This window comes from Bombina bombina, chromosome 7, assembly GCF_027579735.1.
Source record: "Bombina bombina isolate aBomBom1 chromosome 7, aBomBom1.pri, whole genome shotgun sequence".
NCBI classification, from domain to species: Eukaryota; Metazoa; Chordata; class Amphibia; order Anura; family Bombinatoridae; genus Bombina; species Bombina bombina.
This window is the reverse complement of record NC_069505.1, coordinates 439,824,585-439,850,414: the sequence shown is the minus strand read 5'-3', so window position 1 is coordinate 439,850,414 and position 25,830 is coordinate 439,824,585. Positions and strand designations below refer to the sequence as shown.

General features: G+C 42.5%; 1 protein-coding gene across 1 annotated transcript in view; it reads left to right on the top strand.

Annotated features, from left to right (window-relative positions):
• Positions 1 to 1,509: 1,509 nt before the first annotated feature.
• SREBF2 (sterol regulatory element binding transcription factor 2) overlaps positions 1,510 to 25,830 on the top strand; it is a 244,640-nt gene continuing 220,319 nt past the window's right edge. The window contains exon 1 of the mRNA XM_053721355.1: positions 1,510 to 1,665. Within this exon, the coding sequence (XP_053577330.1) occupies positions 1,605 to 1,665 (61 nt within the window). The 5' untranslated portion in view covers positions 1,510 to 1,604. The remainder of the gene's footprint in view (positions 1,666 to 25,830) is intronic.

The window sequence follows — 25,830 nt, the reverse complement described above, 5'->3', positions numbered from 1 at the left end:
TAAATGAACATAAAGTGAGGGGATAAATATAATATAAATGAACATAAAGTGAGGGGATAAATATAGTATAAATGAACATAAAGTGAGGGGATAAATATAGTATAAATGAACATAAAGTGAGGGGATGAATATAGTAAAAATGAACATAAAGTGAGGGGATAAATATAATATAAATATATAAATGAACATAAAGTGAGGGGATAAATATAATATAAATGAACATAAAGTGAGGGGATGAATATAGTATAAATTAACATATAGTGAGGGGATGAATATAATATAAATGAACATATAGTGAGGGGATGAATATAATATAAATGAACATAAAGTGAGGGGATAAATATAGTATAAATGAACATATAGTGAGGGGTTCAGGGGATGAATATAATATAAATTAACATAAAGTGAGGGGATAAATATAGTATAAATGAACATAAAGTGAGGGGATAAATATAGTATAAATGAACATAAAGTGAGGGGATAAATATAATATAAATATATAAATGAACATAAAGTGAGGGGATAAATATAATATAAATGAACATAAAGTGAGGGGATGAATATAGTATAAATTAACATATAGTGAGGGGATGAATATAATATAAATGAACATATAGTGAGGGGATGAATATAATATAAATTAACATAGTGAGGGGATGAATATAATATAAATGAACATAAAGTGAGGGGATGAATATAATATAAATTAACATAGTGAGGGGATGAATATAGTATAAATGAACATAAAGTGAGGGGATGAATATAATATAAATGAACATAAAGTGAGAGGATGAATATAATATAAATGAACATAAAGTGAGGGGATACATATAATATAAATGAACATAAAGTGAGGGGATAAATATAATATAAATGAACATAAAGTGAGGGGATGAATATAATATAAAAGAACATAAAATGAGGGGATACATATAACATAAAGATAATGTGAGACGATAATATAAATTAACATAATATGAGGGGATAAATATAACAAAGATAATGTGAGACGATAATATAAATGAACATAAAATGAGGGGATACAGGCTCCTGACAGGTTTTATAGTAACATACAAAGCCTCAGATACACAGAGCAGCGGGTTCGCCATTATTAGGTGATGGAGTTGGAGTCTGACGCACGCAATGATTCGCAATCGTATAAAAAGCGGGAACACGCGCGTGAGCGAGCACAGCGGAAGCGAAAGGGTTAACTATGAGCTCTTACAGCTGTCAGCGTGAAGCCGGGCGTGGCTACCATTGTTTTGATGGGAGGGGTCTCGTATGTAAATGAACATCCCCTGATCGATGACGTAGTATCACCCCACAGCACGCAAAATCTTTCTATTGGCCGGCCGAGTCTGGTCTCATTGACAACAAAACAGCCTGCACGCGCTGTGTTTAGGGAAGGGGTGTGAGGATTCCTGAGAGGGGTGGGACGTTCCAAGCCTCCTTCTGGAAGCAGCTTCAGACTATTCGGATTGGACAGCGGTCTGTTCGTGGAACGCAAATGAAGACGTCACCTCACAGCAGCTTGTGAGGACGCCCCAACATGGCGTCATGACAGTTCTGTGAGGCAAAGCCCGTGACAGCAACCGTGAGGCAGAATGGAGAGTATGGAGACCCTGACCGAGCTGGGTGACGAGCTCACCCTGGGGGATATTGACGGTTAGTGGCCCTGGAGCTGCTCTGTACCTTATGGAAGGGATTGGTCACCGGGGAGGGAGCTGGGACCTGAAATTATGCTCATTTCACAAAGGGGACATGAGAGGTGACAAGAAACAGATCATAGAGACAGGAAGTTATTTGTATTCACTGGTCTCTGTTTGATTGGCTGCTGTGTGTATAACTTACTGTGCTCTGCGTACAGCCGTATGCACAAGGTGTTTTGTGAATGGCTGTTGTGTGTACCAGGTGCTGTGTGTATAACTTACTGTGTTCTGCGTATAGCCGTATACACCAGCTGCTGTGTGATTGGCTGCTGTGTGTACCAGGTGCTGTGTGATTGGCTGCTGTGTGTATAACTTACTGTGCTCTGCGTACAGCCGTATACACCAGCTGCTGTGTGTACCAGGTGCTGTGTGATTGGCTGCTGTGTGTATAACTTACTATTCTCTGTGTACAGCCGTATACACCAGGTGCTGTGTGATTGGCTGCTGTGTGTATAACTTACTATTCTCTGTGTACAGCCGTATACACCAGGTGCTGTGTGTACCAGGTGCTGTGTGATTGGCTGCTGTGTGTATAACTTACTATGCTCTGTGTACAGCCGTATACACCAGGTGCTGTGTGATTGGCTGCTGTGTGTATAACTTACTATGCTCTGTGTACAGCCGTATACACCAGGTGCTGTGTGTACCAGGTGCTGTGTGATTGGCTGCTGTGTGTATAACTTACTGTGCTCTGCGTACAGCCGTATACACCAGGTGCTGTGTGTACCAGGTGCTGTGTGATTGGCTGCTGTGTGTATAACTTACTATGCTCTGTGTACAGCCGTATACACCAGGTGCTGTGTGATTGGCTGCTGTGTGTATAACTTACTGTGTTCTTCGTACAGCCGTATGCATAAGGTGTTTTGTGAATGGCTGCTTTGTGTATCAGGTGCTATGTGTATAACTTACTGTGTTCTGCGTACAGTCGTATGCAGCAGATGCTGTGTGATTGGCTGATGTGTGTACCAGGTGCTGTGTGATGGGCTGCTGTGTGTGTATAACTTACTGTGCTCTGCGTACAGCCGTATACACTAGGTGCTGTGTGATTGGCTGCTGTGTGTATAACTTACTGTGTTCTGCGTACAGCCGTATGCAGCAGGTGCTGTGTGATTGGCTGCTGTGTGTACCAGGTGCTGTGTGATTGGCTGCTGTGTGTACAACTTACTGTGCTATGCGTACAGCCGTATGCACCAGGTGCTGTGTGATTGACTGCTGTATGTACCAGGTGCTGTGTGATTGGTTGCTGTGTGTACAACTTACTGTGCTATGCGTACAGATGTATGCACCAGGTGCTGTGTGATTGGCTGCTGTATGCAACAGGTGCTGTGTGATTGGCTGCTGTGCGTATAATTTACTGGGCTCTGCGTAAGCCGTATGCTTATTTGCCAGCTACTGTATTGCTTACAGTGCATATGTGTATTTAGCAGCCCTGCGTACATCCGTATGCGTATGAACTAGCTGCTTTGTGTATCGTTTACTCATTGTGCCCTGCGTACAGCCATATGCATATTTACCAGTTGCTTTTTCGTTTACAGTGAGTATGTGTATATACCAGCCCTGCGTACAGCCGTATGCGTATTTACCAGCTGCTGCGTGTACCAGGTGCTGTGTGATTGACTGCTGTGTGTATAACTTACTATGCTCTGTGTACAGCCGTATACACCAGGTGCTGTGTGATTGGCTGCTGTGTGTGTTCTGTGTACAGCCGTATGCATAAGGTTTTTTGTGAATGGCTGCTTTGTGTATCAGGTGCTATGTGTATAACTTACTGTGTTCTGCGTACAGTCGTATGCAGCAGGTGCTGTGTGATTGGCTGATGTGTGTACCAGGTGCTGTGTGATGGGCTGCTGTGTGTGTATATAACTTACTGTGCTCTGCGTACAGCCGTATACACTAGGTGCTGTGTGATTGGCTGCTGTGTGTATAACTTACTGTGTTCTGCGTTCAGCCGTATGCAGCAGGTGCTGTGTGATTGGCTGCTGTATGCAACAGGTGCTGTGTGATTGGCTGCTGTGCGTATAATTTACTGGGCTCTGCGTACAGCGGTATGCTTATTTGCCAGCTACTGTATTGCTTACAGTGCATATGTGTATTTAGCAGCCCTGCGTACATCCGTATGCGTATGAACTAGCTGCTTTGTGTATCGTTTACTCATTGTGCCCTGCGTACAGCCATATGCATATTTACCAGTTGCTTTTTCGTTAACAGTGAGTATGTGTATATACCAGCCCTGCGTACAGCCGTATGCGTATTTACCAGCTGCTGCGTACAGTGCGTATGTGTATATACCAGCCGTGCGTATGTGTGTATATACCAGCCGTGCGTATGTGTGTATATACCAGCCGTGCGTATGTGTATATACCAGCCGTGCGTATGTGTGTATATACCAGCCGTGCGTATGTGTATATACCAGCCGTGCGTATGTGTATATACCAGCCGTGCGTACAGTGCGTATGCGTATATACCAGCCGTGCGTACAGTGCGTATGCGTATTTACCAGCTGCTGTATCGCTTACAGTGCATATGTGCGTATATACCAGCCCTGCGTACAGTGCATATGTGCGTATTTACCAGCCCTGCGTACAGTGCGTGTGTCTATATACCAGCCCTGCGTACAGTGCGTGTGTCTATATACCAGCCCTGCGTACAGTGCGTGTGTCTATATACCAGCCCTGCGTACAGTGCGTGTGTCTATATACCAGCCCTGCGTACAGTGCGTGTGTCTATATACCAGCCCTGCGTACAGTGCGTGTGTCTATATACCAGCCCTGCGTACAGCCCGTGTGTGTTTATACCAGCCCTGCGTACAGCCATATGCGTATTTACCAGCTGCTGTATCACTTACAGTGCGTATGCGTATATACCAGCCCTGCGTACAGTGCGTATGCGTATATACCAGCCCTGCTGTGTGATTGGCTGCTGTGTATATAACTTACTGTGTTCTGCTTACAGCCGTATGCACCAGCTGCTGTGTGATTGGCTACTATGTGTACCATGTGCTGTGTGAATGGCTGCTGTGTGTATAACTTACTGTGCTCTGCGTACAGCCGTATGCACCAGGTGCTGTGTGATTGACTGCTGTATGTACCAGGTGCTGTGTGATTGGTTTCTGTGTGTACAACTTACTGTGCTATGCGTACAGATGTATGCACCAGGTGCTGTGTGATTGGCTGCTGTATGCAACAGGTGCTGTGTGATTAGCTGCTGTGGGTATAACTTACTGGGCTCTGCGTACAGCCGTATGCTTATTTGCCAGCTACTGTATTGCTTACAGCGCATATGTGTATTTAGCAGCTCTGCGTACATCCGTATGTGTATGAACTAGCTGCTTTGTGTATCGTTTACTCATTGTGCCCTGCGTACAGCCATATGCATATTTACCAGTTGCTTTTTCGTTTACAGTGAGTATGTGTATATACCAGCCCTGCGTACAGCTGTATGCGTATTTACCAGCTGCTGTATCGCTTACAATGCGTATGTGTATTTACCAACACTGCGTACAGTGCGTATGTGTATTTGCCAACACTGCGTACAGTGCGTATGTGTATTTACCAACACTGCGTACAGTGCGTATGTGTATTTACCAGCTGCTGTATCGCTTACAGTGCGTATGTGTATATACCTGCCCTGCGTACAGTGCGTATGTGTATATACCTGCCCTGCGTACAGTGTGTATATACCTGCCCTGCGTACAGTGCGTATGTGTATATACCTGCCCTGCGTACAGTGCGTATGTGTATATACCTGCCCTGCGTACAGTGCGTATGTGTATATACCTACGCTGTGTACAGTGCGTATGTGTATATACCTGCCCTGTGTACAGTGCGTATGTGAATATACCTGCCCTGTGTACAGTGCGTATGTGTATATACCTGCCCTGTGTACAGTGTGTATGTGTATATACCTGCCCTGCGTACAGTGCGTATGTGTATATACCTGCCCTGCGTACAGTGCGTATGCGTATATACCTGCCCTGCGTACAGTGCGTATGCATATTTACCAGCTGCTGTATCACTTACAGTGCGTGTGTGTGTATATACCAGCCCTGCGTACAGTGCGTGTGTGTGTATATACCAGCCCTGCGTACAGTGCATGTGTGTATATACCAGCCCTGCGTACAGTGCGTGTGTGTATATACCAGCCCTGCGTACAGTGCGTGTGTGTGTATATACCAGCCCTGCGTACAGTGCATGTGTGTATATACCAGCCCTGCGTACAGTGCGTGTGTGTATATACCAGCCCTGCGTACAGTGCGTGTGTGTATATACCAGCCCTGCGTACAGTGCGTGTGTGTATATACCAGCCCTGCGTACAGTGCGTGTGTGTATATACCTGCCCTGCGTACAGTGCGTGTGTGTATATACCAGCCCTGCGTACAGTGCGTGTGTGTATATACCAGCCCTGCGTACAGTGCGTGTGTGTATATACCAGCCCTGCGTACAGTGCGTGTGTGTATATACCAGCCCTGCGTACAGTGCGTGTGTGTGTATATACCAGCCCTGCGTACAGTGCGTGTGTGTGTATATACCAGCCCTGCGTACAGTGCGTGTGTGTGTATATACCAGCCCTGCGTACAGTGCGTGTGTGTGTATATACCAGCCCTGCGTACAGTGCGTGTGTGTGTATATACCAGCCCTGCGTACAGTGCGTGTGTGTGTATATACCAGCCCTGCGTACAGTGCGTGTGTGTGTATATACCAGCCCTGCGTACAGTGCGTGTGTGTATATACCAGCCCTGCGTACAGTGCGTGTGTGTATATACCAGCCCTGCGTACAGTGCGTGTGTGTATATACCAGCCCTGCGTACAGTGCGTGTGTGTATTTACCAGCCCTGCGTACAGTGCGTGTGTGTATATACCAGCCCTGCGTACAGTGCGTGTGTGTATATACCAGCCCTGCGTACAGTGCGTGTGTGTATATACCAGCCCTGCGTACAGTGCGTGTGTGTATATACCAGCCCTGCGTACAGTGCGTGTGTGTATGCGTATTTACCAGCTGCTGTATCACTTACAGTGTGTATGTGTATATACCTGCCCTGCGTACAGTGTGTATATACCTGCCCTGCGTACAGTGCGTATGTGTATATACCTGCCCTGCGTACAGTGCGTATGTGTATATACCTGCCCTGCGTACAGTGCGTATGTGTATATACCTGCCCTGCGTACAGTGCGTATGTGTATATACCTGCCCTGCGTACAGTGCGTATGTGTATATACCTGCCCTGCGTACAGTGCGTATGTGTATATACCTGCCCTGCGTACAGTGCGTATGCGTATTTACCAGCTGCTGTATCACTTACAGTGCGTGTGTGTGTATATACCAGCCCTGCGTACAGTGCGCGTGTGTGTATATACCAGCCCTGCGTACATTGCGTGTGCGTATATACCAGCCCTGCGTACAGTGCGTGTGCGTATATACCAGCCCTGCGTACAGTGCGTGTGCGTATTTGTTCAATTTATTTCTATTTTAAAATGTACTTCCATCTGTTCTATAGCTAGCTAGGCTCAGGAATAGTGATGCACTACTGGGAGCTAGCTGCACATATGTGCCTCTTGTCATTGGCTCACCAGACATGCTCAGCTAGATCCCAGTAGTGTATTGCTTCATGTGCAGAGGTAAAACCCACGGAGCATTTTGTCACTGTAATGTTGCTGTCAGATTTATGTCTCTTTTGAAGGACTGGGCTGTAACGCCGTTAGGACGGCACAGAATGTTTTAGCTTCTAGAAAACAATTGGACTGTGGGAAGTGGCTGGCATAGTAGGCAGTCCCCCATGATCCAATGCATCGACAATCATGTGACTTCCTCTTTCCTACAAATGTTTACTTTGCAATTTCGCTTTGATCGTGAAAATTTGCCCCCGTCATGAAAGGGTTAAACGTGTATAAGCGTACGTAAAATAAAACCGAAAAACACTTTACAGTCTCTGTTACCTCATTTGCTTGGTATCCTTTGTTGTAACTTGGCTGCTATTCACGAGAGCATACTGAGTTAAGGTTAGTAGCGTGCTTGTGTCTTTTCTTTACATCACATACTAAGTTAAGCCCAGGAGCGAGCACGTGTCTTATGCACTATATAGCATACTGGGGTATGCTCACTGCTGCCATATTATGCTTGTCGCGTGTACGCTCTTGAGCCTACGTCAGTATGCTGTTGTAGGAAAGTGCTACATTTCAACAAATGAGAACAAAGGAAAAGAGGATTCTGTTGGCAGTGTGCTCTGTCACATGTCCCGTTTAAAGGGACATTCCAACCAAAATGAAATCCACATGATTGCGCTTAAGTATTGAATAGAAGCATTTTTTGTAATATACATGCATTAGCAAAAATGCTTCTAATAAAAGCTATAGCTGTTTCAGGAGTGTATTTAAGTATGCACCGTGCACCAGTATTTTAAACTCAGCACTTGCTCAGAGAATCTAAGGTGCTTGTACCATCTGGTAATTACTCCGTTTTGTAATTGCTAACATGATTACAAGCCCCACTGATGCCCTGAGCATCTGCAGTACTTAAAATGCTGGTGCCCTGATAATATCCAGCTATTAACACTAAAACAGTGATCAGTTACTACAAGCGTATATTGTAAAGGTGTAATCTATCTATGGGCATTTACGTCCCTTTAAGCTCAAGCTATGTTGTCAGTTGGTAACAGGATATTTTTTTTTTTTAACGAAATAATTTTTATTGAGAAAAAGATAACAAATTCCATGACATATTTAGCATATACATACGTGTGACATGACAATTCTTGTTATACAGAAAATGCAGTACAATCATGATGAACCATTTCACTCATACAGGTCCACCATTTCGTACATAGTAAATCATGTTATTGCCATAATATTGTTCGTCATGGTTGGGGAAAAACCCCAAATAGTGCTATTTAAGGAAGCAAAAAAAATGCAATACATTTTCTCTTATTTGTATTTCCTTATAGTAAGATATTAAAAGTGAAAATAAAAAAAGAATAAGAAAAAGTAGAAAAAGAAAGGGAAGAGAATCTCCAATTTAATAAGGATAGAAGTGAAAGGTCAAGAACATGTGTCACTAGTGGGCATCAATCCTCCCCGCTGCTCCCTCCATCTGTGTAACCTCTGTTACCTGTATGCTACTTCTGTTCTTCATTCGTTGAATGTCTATCCAAACTATCCAATCCTCCCAAGTCTGGAGGAACTCTGTTCTAGTATCGAGTAGGGTAGAGGAAATGTTTGCCATTTGATAATAATATTTAATTTTATTTATTATGAGATTGATGCTAGGCACCGAAGACTTCCAGAACCTTGCAATTGTGGTCTTGACAGCTGTGCAGATCATTCCCACCAACTTTGATTTAGCTTTGGTAAGGCCCTCAATCGGGAAGTGCAATAGAGCCTGTTCTGGTAACGGGATATTTTTAAAGGACCATTAAAGGGACACTAAACCCAATTGTTTTTTTCATGACTCCGATAGAGCAGCAATTTTATGCAACTTTTTAGCTTACACCTATTCATTTTTCTTTGTTCTCTTGGCATCTTTAATTGAAAAAGCAGGAATGAAAGTTTAGGCCCTTTGGTTCAGCACTCTGGGTAGCGCTACATTTAGCCACAAATCAGCAAGTGCTACCCAGGTGCTGAACCTAAAATTCTTACCTAAGCTTACATTCCTGCTTTTCAAATAAAGATACCATGAGAAGATAATGGGTGTAAATTAGAAAGTTGCTTAAAATTGCTGCTCTTATCTGAATCATGAAATAAAAAAAAAATGGATTTTGTGTCCAATGCATAAATGTTTGATTATTGCAATATACCGTACATTCATTCATTCTTTTGAAAGCCATTTGCTGTAACATACATTTTAAAAACTGTTTGTTTCACTCTCTCCCAGAGAGGTTTGGGTTAATACTTTATGGCAATGTATGTGAGCTTTTGTTTACTTTCCCTCCTCCCTAAGCTCCTATGGTGTTGCATGCTTTTAAAAGGTGGATTATCAGTTATTTTTATCAACAATCACCATACACAAATCATTCTTTGCAATAGTATCAGTGCTAAACTGCCTTAAAGGGACTTGAAACCCTAAATGTTTCTGTCATAATTTAGGTAGAACATACAATTTTAACCCCTTAACGACCAAGGACGTGTCAGGCACGTCCTACAAAAAACTCTTTCTGCCAGTTCTTAAGATGGCGGTGACAATTGTGACAATGTGTTTTATTTGATCGCATTTGGTGATGAAATGGTGGCATGAAATATACCAAAATGGGCCTAGATCAATACTTTCGGTTGTCTACTAAAAAATTTTATACATGTGAAGGGTTATTCAGGGATTCCTGACAGATATCAGTATTTACAATGTAACTATTGCTAATTTTGGGAAAAAAAATGGTTTGAACTCAGGACAAAATTTAGAAACTATTTAGCATGTTTTTTTTTTTGGTGGATCTAGATGTGTAACAGCTTTTGGGGGTCAAAGTTAAAAAAAAGTGTGTTTTGTTTTGCATTTTTTTCCCCTCATATTTTATAAAAATGTTATAGTAAATGATAAGACATGATGAAAATAATGGTATCTCTAGAAAGTCCATTTAATGGCGAGAAAACCGGTACATAATATGTGTGGGTACAGTAAATGAGTAAGAGGAAAATTACAGCCAAACAAAGCAGAAATGTAAATAGCCCTGGTCCCAAACAGAAAGAAAATTGAAAAATGGTCTGGTCTCTATGGGGTTAAACAACTTTCCAGTTTACTTCATTCTCTTGGTATCATTTGTTGGAGGAGCAGCAGTGCTCTTCTGGTTTCTAACTGAACACACGTGTGAGCCAATTGATTCACCACCAGCTGGTAAAACTAGATTATTAGTGACATTATATTACTCACCTGATCGTGCACTAAAGTGCCTGTGAGTGTTTATTTTCCTCTCTTTTTAATGTAATTAAATTTCATGATTCAGATAAAGCAATATCAAAGCATGCACATTCTTTTTTTACATGCACACTTTCTGAGGTTCTAGCTCCTAATGAGCATGTGCAAAAGTGCACCGTATATTCATTTTGTGATTACAGAGAGAGGGAAAATTGGATTCATTTTGAAATTGCCAGAAAAAATTCTATTGCTCATTTCAAATTAAAGGGAAAGTAAACCTAGAGAATAATTTTCCTTTCTTTTTTAAGTGCTTTTGCATTGTCTTTTATTATGTTTGCCAATTATTACTTTCTTCTGTATTTAGTGGTCTTTTAATTGTATACAATTATTAATATTGATGGAATATCTGTGTTGTATGTTTTTCTCTCTCTCTCTCTTTTTTCCTCTCTCTCTTTCTCTCTTTCATAAGGGGTATAATAGATATTCGATTTCAGCGGAAGGAAGTGCTTTTATAAATGCTGACCATTTCATAAAAAACCTAGTAATATCTTCGTCATTATCCGTATTGATATTATATTGTTCAAGAATACATTGTTTCTCTTGTAAGGTGTATCCAGTCCACAGATCATCCATTACTTGTGGGATATTCTCCTTCCCAACAGGAAGTTGCAAGAGGACACCCACAGCAGAGCTGCTATATAGCTCCTCCCCTAACTGCCATACCCAGTCATTCTCTTGCAACTCTCAACAAAGATGGAGGTAGTAAGAGGAAAGTGGTGAAATATAGTTAGTTTTTGTCTTCAATCAAAAGTTTATTATTTTTAAATGCTACTGGAGTTGTACTATTTTATCTCAGGCAGCATTTAGAAGAAGAATCTGCCTGCGTTTTCTATGATCTTAGCAGAAGTAACTAAGATCCACTGCTGTTCTCACATATGTCTGAGGAGTGAGGTAACTTCAGAGGGAGAATGGCGTGCAGGTTATCCTGCAATGAGGTATGTGCAGTTTTAAGTTTTTCTAGGGATGGAATTGCTAGAAAATGCTGCTGATACCGGATTAATGTAAGTTAAGCCTAAATACAGTGATTTAATAGCGACTAGTATCAGGCTTACTATTAGAGATATATATACTCTTATAAATGTGCAATATAAAACGTTTGCTGGCATGTTTAATTGTCTTTATATATGCTTTGGTGATAAAACTTATTGGGGCCTAGTTTTTTCCACATGGCTGGCTTGATTTTTGCCTAGAAACAGTTTCCTGAGGTTTTCCACTGTTGTAGTATGAGTGGGAGGGGCCTATTTTAGCGCTTTTTTGCGCAGTTAAAATTACAGACAGACACATTCAGCTTCCCTCAGCAGTCCCCTGCATGCTATAGGACATATCTAAAGGCTTCAAAAGTCGTTTTTTGAGGAAGGTAGGGCCACAGCTGAGCTGTGGCAGTTGTTGTGACTGTTTAAAAAACGTTTAATTAGTTTTTTTGATCCGTTTTTTGCATTAAGGGGTTAATCATCCATTTGCAAGCGGGTGCAATGCTCTGCTAACCTATTACATACACTGTAAAAATTTCGTTTGAATTACTGCCTTTTTTCACTGTTTTTCAAATTTTGACAATTTGTTTCTCTTAAAGGCACAGTACTGTTTTTTATATTTGCTTAACTTAATTTAAAGTGTTTTCCAAGTCTCATTGCTAGTCTGTATAAAAATGTCTGACATAGAGGAAACTCCTTGTTCATTATGGTGGAACCCCATATGAGAATGTGTACTAAATGTATTGATTTCACTTTAAACAATAAAGATCAGCTTTTATCTTTAAAAAATTTATCACCAGAGGATTCTGACCAGGGGGAAGTTATGCCGACTAACTCTCCCCACGTGTCAGACCCTTTGACTCCCGCTCAAGGGACTCACGCTCAAATGGCCCCAAGTACATCAAGGATGCCCATAGCGATTACTTTACAAGACATGGCGGCAGTCATGGATAATACACTGTCAGCGGTATTAGCCAGACTACCTGAATTTAGAGGAAAGCATGATAGCTCTGGTGTTAGGCGTAATACAGAGCATACAGACGCTTTAAGAGCCATGTCTGATACTGCCTCACAATATGCAGAAGCTGAGGAAGGAGAGCTTCAGTCTGTGGGTGATATCTCTGACTCAGGGAAACCTGATTCTGATATTTCTACTTTTAAATTTAAGCTTGAGAACCTCTGTTTTGCTTGGGAGGTTTTAGCTGCTCTGAATGACTGTGACACAATTGCAGTGCCAGAGAAATTGTGTAGGCTGGATAAATACTTTGCAGTGCCGGTGTGTACTGAGGTTTTTCCAATACCTAAAAGGTTTACAGAAATTATTAATAAAGAGTGGGATAGACCCGGTGTGCCGTTTTTTCCCCCCCCCTCCTATTTTTAGAAAAATGTTTCCCATAGACGCCACCACATGGGACTTATGGCAAACGGTCCCTAAGGTGGAGGGAGCAGTTTCTACTTTAGCAAAGCGTACTACTATCCCTGTCGAGGACAGTTGTGCTTTTTCAGATCCTATGGATAAAAAAATTAGAGGGTTACCTTAAGAAAATGTTTATTCAACAGGGTTTTATCCTGCAGCCCCTTGCATGCATTGCTCCTGTCACTGCTGCTGCGGCCTTCTGGTTTGAGTCTCTGGAAGAGGCTTTACAGACAACTACTCCTTTGGAGGACATACTTAACAAGCTTAGAGCACTTAAGCTAGCTAATTCTTTTGTTTCTGATGCCATTGTTTATTTGACTAAACTAACGGCTAAGAATTCTGGATTTGCCATCCAGGCGCGTAGGGCGCTATGGCTCAAATCTTGGTCAGCTGACGTGACTTAAAAGTCTAAACTACTTAACATTCCCTTCAAGGGGCAGACCCTATTCGGGCCTGGTTTGAAGGAAATTATTGCTGACATTACTGGAGGTAAAGGTCATACCCTTCCTCAGGACAGGTCAAGGGCCAAACAGTCTAATTTTCGTGCCTTTCGAAACTTCAAGGCAAGTGCAGCATCAACTTCCTCTGCTACAAAACAAGAGGGAACTTTTGCTCAGTCCAAGACGGCCTGGAAACCTAACCAGTCCTGGAACAAAGGCAAGCAGGCCAAAAAGCCTGCTGCTGCCTCTAAGACAGCATGAAGGAATGGCCCCCTATCCGGTAACGGATCTAGTAGGGGGCAGACTTTCTCTCTTTGCCCAGGCGTGGGCAAGAGATGTTCAGGATCCCTGGGGGTTGGAGATTATATCTCAGGGGTATCTTCTGGACTTCAAGGCTTCTCCTCCACAAGGGAGATTTCACCTTTCACGATTATCTGTCAACCAGATAATGAAAGAGGCATTCTTACACTGTGTGCATGACCTCCTAGTTATGGGAGTGATCCATCCAGTTCCAAAGGAGGAACAGGAGCAGGGATTTTACTCAAATCTGTTTGTGGTTCCCAAAAAAGAGGGAACCTTCAGACCAATCTTGGATCTAAAGATCTTAAACAAATTCCTCAGAGTTCCATCATTCAAAATGGAAACTATTCGGACCATCCTACCTATGATCCAGGAGGGTCAATATATGACTACGGTGGATCTAAAGGATGCTTACCTTCACATTCCGATACACAAAGATCATCATCGGTTCCTAAGGTTTGCCTTTCTGGACAGGCATTACCAGTTTGTGGCTCTTCCCTTCGGGTTAGCTACAGCCCCAAGAATTTTTACAAAGGTTCTGGGGTCGCTTCTGGCGGTCCTAAGGCCGCGGGGCATAGCAGTAGCCCCTTATCTAGACGACATCCTGTTACAGGCATCAAATTTCCAAATTGCCAAGTCCCATACGGACATAGTTCTGGCATTTCTGAGATCGCACGGGTGGAAAGTGAACGAGGAAAAGAGTTCTCTGTCCCCACTCACAAGAGTCTCCTTCCTAGGGACTCTGATAGATTCTGTAGAAATGAAAATTTACCTGACGGAGTCCAGGTTATCAAAACTTCTAAATTCTTGCCGTGTTCTCAATTCTATTCCGCGCCCTTCGGTGGCTCAGTGCATGGAGGTAATCGGCTTAATGGTAGCGGCAATGGACATAGTTCCGTTTGCGCGCCTACATCTCAGACCGCTGCAACTATGCATGCTCAGTCAGTGGAATGGGGATTACACAGATTTGTCCCCTCTACTAAATCTGGATCAAGAGACCAGAGATTCTCTTCTCTGGTGGCTATCTCGGGTCCATCTGTCCAAAGGTATGACCTTTCACAGGCCAGATTGGACAAATGCCAGCCTTCTAGGTTGGGGTGCAGTCTGGAACTCCCTGAAGGCTCAGGGATCGTGGACTCAGGAGGAGAGGAGAAACTCCGCCCAATAAATATTCTGGAATGGAGGGCAATATTCAATGCTCTTCAGGCTTGGCCTTCGTTAACAACCCTGAGGTTCATCAGATTTCAGTCGGACAACATCACGACTGTGGCTTACATCAACCATCAAGGGGGAACAAGGAGTTCCTTAGCGATGTTAGAAGTCTCCAAAATAATTCGCTGGGCAGAGAAACACTCTTGCTACCTATCAGCGATCCATATCCCAGGTGTAGAGAACTGGGAGGCGGAATTTCTAAGTCATCAGACTTTTCATCCGGGGGAGTGGGAACTCCATCCGGAGGTGTTTGCTCAATTGATTCATCGTTGGGGCAAACCAGAACTGAATCTCATGGCGTCTCGCCAGAACGCCAAGCTTCCACCGTTTCCTCTGCTCCCTCGACTGATTGCCAGAATCAAGCAGGAGAGAGCATCAGTGATTTTGATAGCGCCTGCGTGGCCACGCAGGACCTGGTATGCAGACCTAGTGGACATGTCATCCTTTCCACCTTGGACTCTGCCTTTGAGACGAGACCTTCTACTTCAAGGTCCTTTCAATCATCCAAATCTAATTTCTCTGAGACTGACTGCATGGAGATTGAACGCTTGATTTTATCAAAGCGTGGCTTCTCCGAGTCTGTCATTGATACCTTAATACAGGCACAAAAGCCTGTTACCAGGAAAATCTACCATAAGATATGGCGTAAATATCTTTATTGGTGTGAATCCAAGAGTTACTCATGGAGTAAGATTAGGATTCCAAGGATATTATCTTTTCTCCAAGAGGGTTTGAAGAAAGGATTATCAGCTAGTTCTTTGAAGGGACAGATCTCTGCACTGTCTATTCTTTTGCGCAAGCGTCTGGCGGATGTTCCAGACGTTCAGGCGTTGGTTAGAATCAAGCCTGTGTTTAAACCTGTTGCTCCCCCATGGAGCTTAAATTTGGTTCTTAAAGTTCTTCAAGGGGTTCCGTTTGAACCTCTTCATTCTATAGATATCAAGCTTTTATCTTGGAAAGTTCTCTTTTTGATGGCTATTTCCTCGGCTCGTAGAGTCTCCGAGTTATCTGCTTTACAATGTGATTCTCCTTATCTGATCTTCCATGCAGATAAGGTAGTTCTGCGTACAAAACCTGGGTTTTTGCCTAAGGTGCTATCCACTAAGAATATCAATCAAGAGTTTGTTGTTCCATCATTATGTCCTAATCCTTCTTCAAAGAAGGAACGTCTTTTACATAATCTGGACGTGGTTCGTGCTTTAAAGTTTTACTTACAAGCTACTAAAGATTTTCGTCAAAGAGAAGAGGTCAAAAGGCTTCGGCAACTTCTTTCTTTTTGGCTAAGAAGCATAATCCGCTTAGCCTATGAGACTGCTGGATAGCAGCCTCCTGAAAGGATTACAGCTCATTCTACTAGAGCTGTGGCTTCCACTTGGGCCTTTAAAAATGAGGCTTCTGTTGAACAGATTTGCAAGGCGGCGACTTGGTCTTCTCTTCATACTTTTTCAAAATTCTACAAATTTGATACTTTTGCTTCTTCGGAGGCTATTTTTGGGAGAAAGGTTTTACAGGCAGTGGTACCTGCCTTGTCCCTCCCTTCATCCGTGTACTTTAGCATTGGTATTTGGTAATGGATGATCCGTGGACTGGATACACCTTACAAGAGAAAACATAATTTATGCTTACCTGATAAATTTATTTCTCTTGTGGTGTATCCAGTCCACTGCCCGCCCTGTCATTTTAAGGCAAGTCAAAATTTTAGATTAAACTACAGTCACCACTGCACCCTATGGTTTCTCCTTTCTCGGCTTGTTTCGGTCGAATGACTGGATATGGCAGTTATGGGAGGAGCTATATAGCAGCTCTGCTGTGGGTGTCCTCTTGCAACTTCCTGTTGGGAAGGAGAATATCCCACAAGTAATGGATGATCCGTGGACTGGATACACCACAAGAGAAATAAATTTATCAGGTAAGCATAAATTGTGTGTTTTTTTTTTTTTTTTTTTACAATTTTTAATTTCTGGAATACTAGGGACCGTTCGCATTTTCCATTTTTTTAAAGATAAGATATCTAACGGCCAATATAGTTATATTAATAATTTTAATATTAAACTGCTTGTCTTCTGGATTAGGACAAAGAAAAACTATATTTGTTGCTGACAAATTTAGAGAGGAGACTTTCAATATTTTACAAAGCCAAAATTGGACTTTATACCAAACATTCTTAATTTTTGGACAGGTCCACAACTTGTGCAGAAGATTCGCAGACGGGAATGAACATTTAGGGGAGACAGTAAAGTTGGTATTTCCACATTTAATTCCCTTTTCTGGGGTAAAATATGTCATGTATAATAGTTTCAAAAGTGATTCTCTCCACGTAGAGGAGAGAGTTACTCAGGCAACCTCTTGAATTGAAAAATGGGGTAGTTTGGGATCTAATTCTTGAGTTGGCAATGTAGCCCATTTAATACAGATTTTATCGAGATAAATTGTACCCCTGTCAGACACCAAAATTGTATAACAGGGAGAGATTGACATGAGTCCATTCTTAGCAAAAGTGAGCCACTTCTCTAGGTGCCCTAGCGACCAATTCCAACCATAATCATTTACAAGTTTTGTGGCATAGTGTCTGGCCTGCAGATACGCAAAGAAATTTCTGTGCAGGAGATTAAATTCCAGTCTAAGGGCTCCATGTACTAAGCAGTCAGCGAGCTACCCGCAACAAATCTCGCGTCAAAACTCGCAAACTGATATGTACAAAGCCGTCAATTATGTTAAAACTCGCATCTTTAAAATTGCGAGCGTACTTATCCGCCAAACCTCGCTACCGCTCCATTTTTCACTGTAATTAGACACATTTGACCACCAACTCGCCAAAAAACGAATGTACTAAAAAATCTATTTGTCCGCTCGCTACAATTTCCGCTCCCACCTCGCTATTTTTGCCTCGCCACCTTTTAGGTGGCGGGCAAGGTACAAAACAATAGGAAAGTCAATCTAGACGCCAGTCTAGACATATATAAAAGGCAGTAATATCAGCATTGTACTTACAGCATAACTGGCGTCTAATTTGTCTCTCATTTCCATGTACATAAATTGCGCCCAATTTGTCGACTGTAATTAAAGAGTAATCTATTTAAATTTGTATTGTTAGTTGTCAATCTTTATAATTATTTTTATATTAATATTTATATATTATCAGATCCAGATGAAGCCATATCCAAATTGTAAATAAATATTACAAAAATAACGCTCTGTTATCACTCTTCAAAAAATTTTGAACAATAATAAAGTTGTTTAGATAAGTTGAACTTTTATAGGAGCAAAATATCCCGCGACTACTATGATGTTCGTGACACCTTGCATGTCACGTGTTAATAATTGGCCAGACAATTCAACTGAAAGTTAAGTACCATCAGCTTAGTCGCGGCGAGCGAGGCGTCAAATTTATCAACAATCCGCAACTGCTCGCGGCGGGCTAGACTTGTCTATTTATTGGGGGAATATTAGTACATAGCGACAGCGGACACCATTTCGCCCGCGGCGAGTAACGGCGAGTTTATCCGCGTCTACAATGACGGATGAATTGACGGCTTAGTACATGGAGCCCTTAGAGCATCAAATGATTTAACACAGTAATTCTCTGTGTCAAGAATCTGAAGAACCTTGGCTAACCCTTCAGCCTTCCATTTTAGGAACAATGTTGACGGTATTCCAGCTTGGAATTGAGGGTTCCCCAAAAATGGAATATATCTCGAAAAATGATGTTCTATGCCTAACATATTGCAAGTCTTTTTCCAAGCTAGAATTACATTATATAGAGATCTAAGTTTTTTTATTTTTTATTTGAGATGGAATATGAATAGTATCCGAATGAATAAGCGCCACCGGAGAAAGAGGGTACATAATACTATTTTCAAGATCATTATTTGTGACGTAATTACGTAGGAATAACCAGTCCGCCACTATGCGTGCTAAGAAAACGTAATTATATGCTCTGAGGTCAGGTAAAGCCAGGCCTCCATATCTTAACGGCAGGGAAAGTTTTACAAGTGAAATTCTAGGCCTCCTAACTTGCCATATAAAGGATCGAAGTTGTGATTTAAAAAGACTTAGGTCCTTCTTTTCTCCAACATTGGTGTGTCCGGTCCACGGCGTCATCCTTACTTGTGGGAATATTCTCTTCCCCAACAGGAAATGGCAAAGAGCACAGCAAAAGCTGCCCATATAGCCCCTCCTGAGGCTCCGCCCCCAGTCATTTTCTTTGCCGCTCTAAACAAGTAGCATCTCCATGGAGATGGTGAAGAGTATGTGGTGTTTAGTTGTAGTTTTTTATTCCTCTATCAAGAGTTTGTTGTTTTAAAATAGTGCCGGTTTGTACTATTTACTCTAAAACAGAAAAGGATGAAGAGTTCTGTTTAAAAGAGGAGTATGATTTTAGCAGCAGTAACTAAAATCAATTGCTGTTCCCACGCAGGACTGTTGAGCCTAGAGAACTTCAGTTGGGGGGAACAGTTTGCAGACTTTTCTGCTCAAGGTATGACTAGTCCATTTTCTAACAAGACTGAGTAATGCTAGAAGACTGTCATTTTCCCTCTTTGGGATCGGTAAGCCATTTTCTTAGACTCATAACAGAATGAAGGCTTATTAATGGGCTATATACTGGTTGACACTCTTGTGGGCTAAATCGATGGCTTTATTCAATATTTATATGCGGTTTGAAGTGTTTTTAAAACCTGAGAATAATTGGGGAACGTTTTTAGGCGCCAGGCAGTCGTTTAGACACCTTCCCAGTCAGGAAGGGCCTTTCACTCTAGTAGGCAGAGCCTCATTTTCGCGCCATAATTGCGCAGTTTATTTTGGATGCAGTGCATGCAGCTTCATGTGAGAGGGTCTGGTGGCCATTAAAAACGTTCCTGGAAGGCTTATTTTTGTGTCGAATAACCCCCAAGGACAGGTGAAGCCGCAGCAAACGCTGTGGCTGGGACTGTAGTGGGTTTAAAGTTGCTAATTGATAAAACAGCTCCGGTTTCCTCATTTAAGGGGTTACAATCTTGAAAATTGGGGTGCAATACTTTTAAGGCATTAAGACACTAGGGTGCAAATTTGGTAAAGATCGGATATTTCCTTCATAGTTTTTCACATATCCAGAAATAAAGTGTGCTGTTTAACATTTAAAGAGACGGTAACGGTTTTGTTTAAAAATGGTTTTATTGCATTAATAGCCTGTATAAGCCTGTCTAACATGTCTGTACCTTCAGATAGATCATGTTCTGTATGTATGGAGGCCAAGGTGGCCTCCCCTTCAAATGTATGTGATAATTGTGCCATGGCGTCCAGACAAAGTAAGGACAGTACTGTCACATTTAATAAGGTTGCCCAAGATGATTCCTCAAATGAAGGTAGTGGGGATAGTTCTTCATCCTCTCCTTCTGTGTCAATACCAGTTATGCCCGCGCAGGCGATTCCTAGTACATCTAGCGCGCCAATGCTTGTTACTATGCAACAATTAACGGCAGTAATGGATAATTCTATAGCTAATATTTTATCCAAAATGCAAGCATTTCAAAGAAAGCGTGATTGCTCAGTTTTAAATACAGTAGAGCAAGAGTGCGCTGACGATAATTTATCTGTCATACCCTCACACCAGTCAGAAATGGCAGTGAGGGAGGGTTTGTCGGAGGGAGAAATTTCTGATTCAGGAAGAATTTCTCAACAGGCAGAACCTGATGTTGTGACGTTTAAATTTTAAGTTAGAGCATCTCCGCGCCTTACTTAAGGAGGTACTAACTACGCTGGATGATTGTGACTCTTTGGTCATTCCAGAAAAATTGTGCAAAATTGACAAATTCCTAGAGGTCCCGGTGCACCCTGATGCCTTTCCGATACCTAAAAGGGTGGCGGACATAGTGACTAAGGAGTGGGAGAAACCAGGCATACCTTTTGTCCCACCTCCTATATTTAAGAAAATGTTCCCCATGGTCGACCCAAGGAAGGACACATGGCAAACAGTCCCTAAGGTTGAGGGGGCAGTTTCTACGCTAGCCAAACGCACGACTATTCCCATTGAGGACAATTGTGCTATCAAAGATCCTATGGATAAAAAATTGGAGGGTTTGCTTAAAGATTTTTGTTCAGCAAGGTTTCCTCCTCCAACCAATTTCGTGCATTATTCCTGTCACTACGGCGGCGTGTTTTTGGTTCGATGAACTAGAAAAGTCGCTCAATAAGGAGACTCCATATGAGGAAGTCATGGACAGAATTCACGCACTTTAGTTAGCTAATTCCTTTATTTTAGATGCCGCTTTGCAATTGGCGAGGTTAGCGGCGAAAAATTCAGGGTTTGCAATTGTGGCGCGCAGAGAGCTCTGGCTAAAGTCTTGGTCGGCGGATGTATCTTCCAAGACAAAATTGCTCAATATTCCTTTCAAAGGTAAGACCCTTTTTGGGCCAGAATTGAAAGAGATTATTTCAGACATCACTGGGGGAAAGGGCCATGCCCTCCCACAAGATAGGCCTTTTAAGGCTAAGAATAAGTCCAATTTTCGTTCCTTTCGTAACTTCAGGAACGGACCGTCTCCTAACTCTGCAGCCTCTAGACAAGAGGGTAACACTTCCCAGGCTAAACCAGCTTGGAAACCAATGCAAGGCTGGAACAAGGGTAAACAGGCCAAGAAGCCTGCTGCTGCTACCAAGACAGCATGAAGGGGTAGCCCCCGATCTGGGACCAGATCTAGTAGGGGGCAGACTCTCTCTCTTTGCTCAGGCTTGGGCAAGAGATGTTCCGGATCCCTGGGCACTAGAAATAGTCTCCCAGGGTTATCTTCTAGAATTCAAGGAACTTCCTCCAAGGGGAAGGTTCCACATGTCTCGCTTATCTTCAGACCAGATAAAGAAACAGGCATTCTTACATTGTGTAGGAGACCTGTTAAAGATGGGAGTGATACACCCAGTTCCAACAGTGGAACAAGGTCAGGGGTTTTACTCAAACCTGTTTGTAGTTCCCAAAAAAGAGGGAACTTTCAGACCAATTCTGGATTTAAAAATTCTAAACATATTCCTCAGAGTTCCATCGTTCAAAATGGAAACCATTCGAACAATTTTACCTACAATCCAGGAGGGTCAATATATGACTACCGTGGATTTAAAGGATGCGTACCTACATATTCCTATCCTCAAAGATCATCATCAGTTCCTAAGGTTCGCCTTCCTGGACAAACATTACCAGTTTGTGGCTCTTCCGTTCGGTTTAGCCATTGCTCCCAGAATTTTCACAAAGGTGCTAGGGTCCCTTCTAGCGGTTCTAAGACCGAGGGGCATTGCAGTGGCACCTTATCTAGACAACATTCTAATTCAAGAGTCATCTCTTTCCAAGGCAAAGGCTCATACAGACATTGTTCTAGCCTTTCTCAGATCTCACGGGTGGAAGGTGAACGTAGAAAAGAGTTCCCTGTCTCAGTCAACAAGAGTTCCCTTTTTGGGAACAATAATAGATTCTTTAGAAATGAAGATCTTCCTGACAGAGGTCAGAAAGTCAAAGCTTCTAAACGCTTGTCAAGTTCTTCACTCTCTTCTGCAGCCTTCCATAGCTCAGTGCATGGAAGTAGTAGGATTGATGGTTGCAGCAATGGACATAGTTCCTTTTGCTCGAATTCATCTAAGACCATTACAACTGTGCATGCTCAATCGGTGGAATGGGGACTATGCAGACTTGTCTCCCCAGATTCAAGTAGACAAGGTAACCAGAGACTCACTCCGTTGGTGGTTGACTCAGAATCACCTGTCTCAGAGAATGTGTTTCCGCAGACCAGAGTGGATCATTGTCACGACCGACGCCAGTCTATTAGGCTGGGGCGCGGTCTGGGACTCCCTGAAAGCTCAGGGTCTATGGTCTCGGGAAGAGTCCCTTCTCCCGATAAACATCCTGGAACTGAGAGCGATATTCAATGCGCTCCGGGCTTGGCCTCAACTAGCGAAGGCCGGATTCATAAGATTCCTGTCGGACAACATGACGACTGTAGCTTACATCAACCATCAGGGAGGAACAAGGAGTTCCTTGGCGATGAGAGAGGTATCCAAGATCATCAAATGGGCGGAGGATCACTCCTGCCACCTATCTGCAATTCACATCCCAGGAGTAGACAACTGGGAAGCAGATTATTTGAGTTGTCAGACTTTACATCCGGGGGAGTGGGAACTCCACCCGGAGGTCTTTGCCCAGTTAACTCAATTATGGGGCATTCCAGACTTGGATCTGATGGCGTCTCGTCAGAACTTCAAGGTTCCTTGCTACGGGTCCAGATCCAGGGATCCCAAGGCGACTCTAGTGGATGCATTAGTGGCGCCTTGATCGTTCAACCTAGCTTATGTGTTTCCACCGTTTCCTCTCCTTCCCAGGCTCGTAGCCAGGATCAAACAGGAGAAGGCCTCTGTGATTCTGATAGCTCCTGCGTGGCCACGCAGGACTTGGTATGCAGACCTGGTGAATATGTCATCGGCTCCACCATGGAAGCTACCTTTGAGACAGGATCTTCTAGTACAAGGTCCATTCGAACATCCAAATCTAGTTTCTCTGCAGCTGACTGCTTGGAAATTGAACGCTTGATTTTATCCAAGCGTGGGTTTTCAAATTCAGTGATAGATACTCTGGTCCAAGCCAGAAAACCTGTGACTAGAAAGATTTACCATAAAATATGGAAAAAATATATCTGTTGTTGTGAATCAAAGGGATTCTCCTGGAGTAAGATTAAAATTCCTAAGATTCTTTCCTTTCTCCAAGAGGGTTTGGATAAAGGGTTGTCAGCGAGTTCTCTAAAAGGACAGATTTCTGTTTTATCTGTTTTGTTACACAAACGCCTGGCAGCTGTGCCAGATGTACAGGCTTTTGTACAGGCTTTGGTCAGAATCAAGCCTGTTTACAGACCCATGGCTCCTCCTTGGAGTCTAAATTTAGTTTTTTCAGTTCTTCAAGGGGTTCCGTTTGAACCCTTACATTCCATAGATATCAAGTTACTATCTTGGAAAGTTCTGTTTTTGGTTGCCATTTCTTCTGCTAGAAGAGTATCTGAATTATCCGCTTTGCAGTGTGATCCACCCTATCTGGTGTTCCATTCAGATAAGGTCCTTTTGCGTACCAAGCCTGGTTTTCTTCCAAAAGTTGTTTCCAACAAGAATATTAACCAGGAAATAGTTGTTCCTTCTCTGTGTCCGAAACCAGTTTCAAAGAAGGAACGTTTGTTACACAATTTATATGTAGTCCGTGCTTTAAAGTTCTATTTAGAAGCAACAAAGGATTTTAGACAAACCTCACCTTTGTTTGTCGTTTACTCTGGTAAGAGGAGAGGACAAAAAGCTACTGCTACCTCTCTTTCTGGCTGAAAAGCATTATCCGATTGGCTTATGAGACTGCCGGACGGCAGCCTCCTGAACGAATCACAGCTCACTCTACTAGGGCTGTGGCTTCCACATGGGCCTTCAAGAACGAGGCTTCTGTTGATCAGATATGTAAGGCAGCGACTTGGTCTTCTCTGCACACTTTTGCCAAATTTTACAAATTCGATACTTATGCTTCTTCGGAGGCTATTTTTGGGAGACAGGTCTTGCAAGCCGTGGTGCCTTCCGTTTAGGTAACCTGATTTGCTCCCTCCCTTTATCCGTGTCCTAAAGCTTTGGTATTGGTTCCCACAAGTAAGGATGACGCCGTGGACCGGACACACCAATGTTGGAGAAAACAGAATTTATGCTTACCTGATAAATTTCTCCAACGGTGTGTCCGGTCCATGGCCCGCCCTGGTTTTTTAATCGGGTTTGAAAAATTTCTTTCTCTATACAATACAGTCACCACGGCACCCTATAGTTTCTCCTTTTTTTCTCCTAACCGTCGGTTGAATGACTGGGGGGCGGAGCCTGAGGAGGGGCTATATGGGCAGCTTTTGCTGTGCTCTTTGCCATTTCCTGTTGGGGAAGAGAATATTCCCACAAGTAAGGATGACACCGTGGACCGGACACACCGTTGGAGAAAGAAATTTATCAGGTAAGCATAAATTCTGATTTTTTTAGGAGCAGGGGGATTTTCTGGAGGACATAGAGTATTTTAGGTAAAAGAATCATCTTGTATGCTGCTATACGCCCAGATAGAGAAAGAGGTAAATTCTGCCAGTTTTTAAAGGTATCTTTAGTTTAATTTAATACAGGAATAATGTTAAGGGAGTACCACAAGTCGGGATTACTGGAAACATTTATACCTAAATACTTGAAAGAGTCATGCACTATAGAAAAAGGTACATTTGTACAGGAGTTGCTTGTCTGCCTGACCCATAGAAGTTCAGATTTATTTATGTTCACCTTGTACCCCGAAAGAGCCAAACTGTTGTATAATTGAAAGAAGTATAGGTATATTCATACGTGTATTGGTCAAATATATAAGGATATCATCTGCGTAAAGTGCTATCTTTAGTTCCTGCCTCCCAATTTTGATTCCCTCAAGTTGCTGTCTTATTAATATGGCAAGAGGTTCGATAGCAATATTAAAAAGGAGGACATCCTAGCCTGGTTCCTCTGTGCAAAATTATTTCTGAAGACAGCTGGCCATTAACTATCATCCTTGTAGAAGCCGTGTGATATAGCTTTTCAATAGACTTAGTAAAATTACCTTTCAGCCCAAACTGTTCTAAAGAGAATAAGAGATGGTCATCATGGACTGAATCGAAGGCTTTTTCGGCATCTATGGCTAAAATTGCCAAATCTGCAGCAATTCCTTCCCCTGTTTGACCAAAAGTCGCGATATTCAAAAAATAATCTAAAGTAAGTATAAGTTCCCTTATTTTAGCCGCAGAGTTCCTGTTCTTCATGAAACCAGCCTGATCTGGATTAATGATAGAAGGGATTGAAGTCGTTGGGCCAGGATTGTAGCTAATAGTTTGTAATCCGTATTCATGGGAGCAATA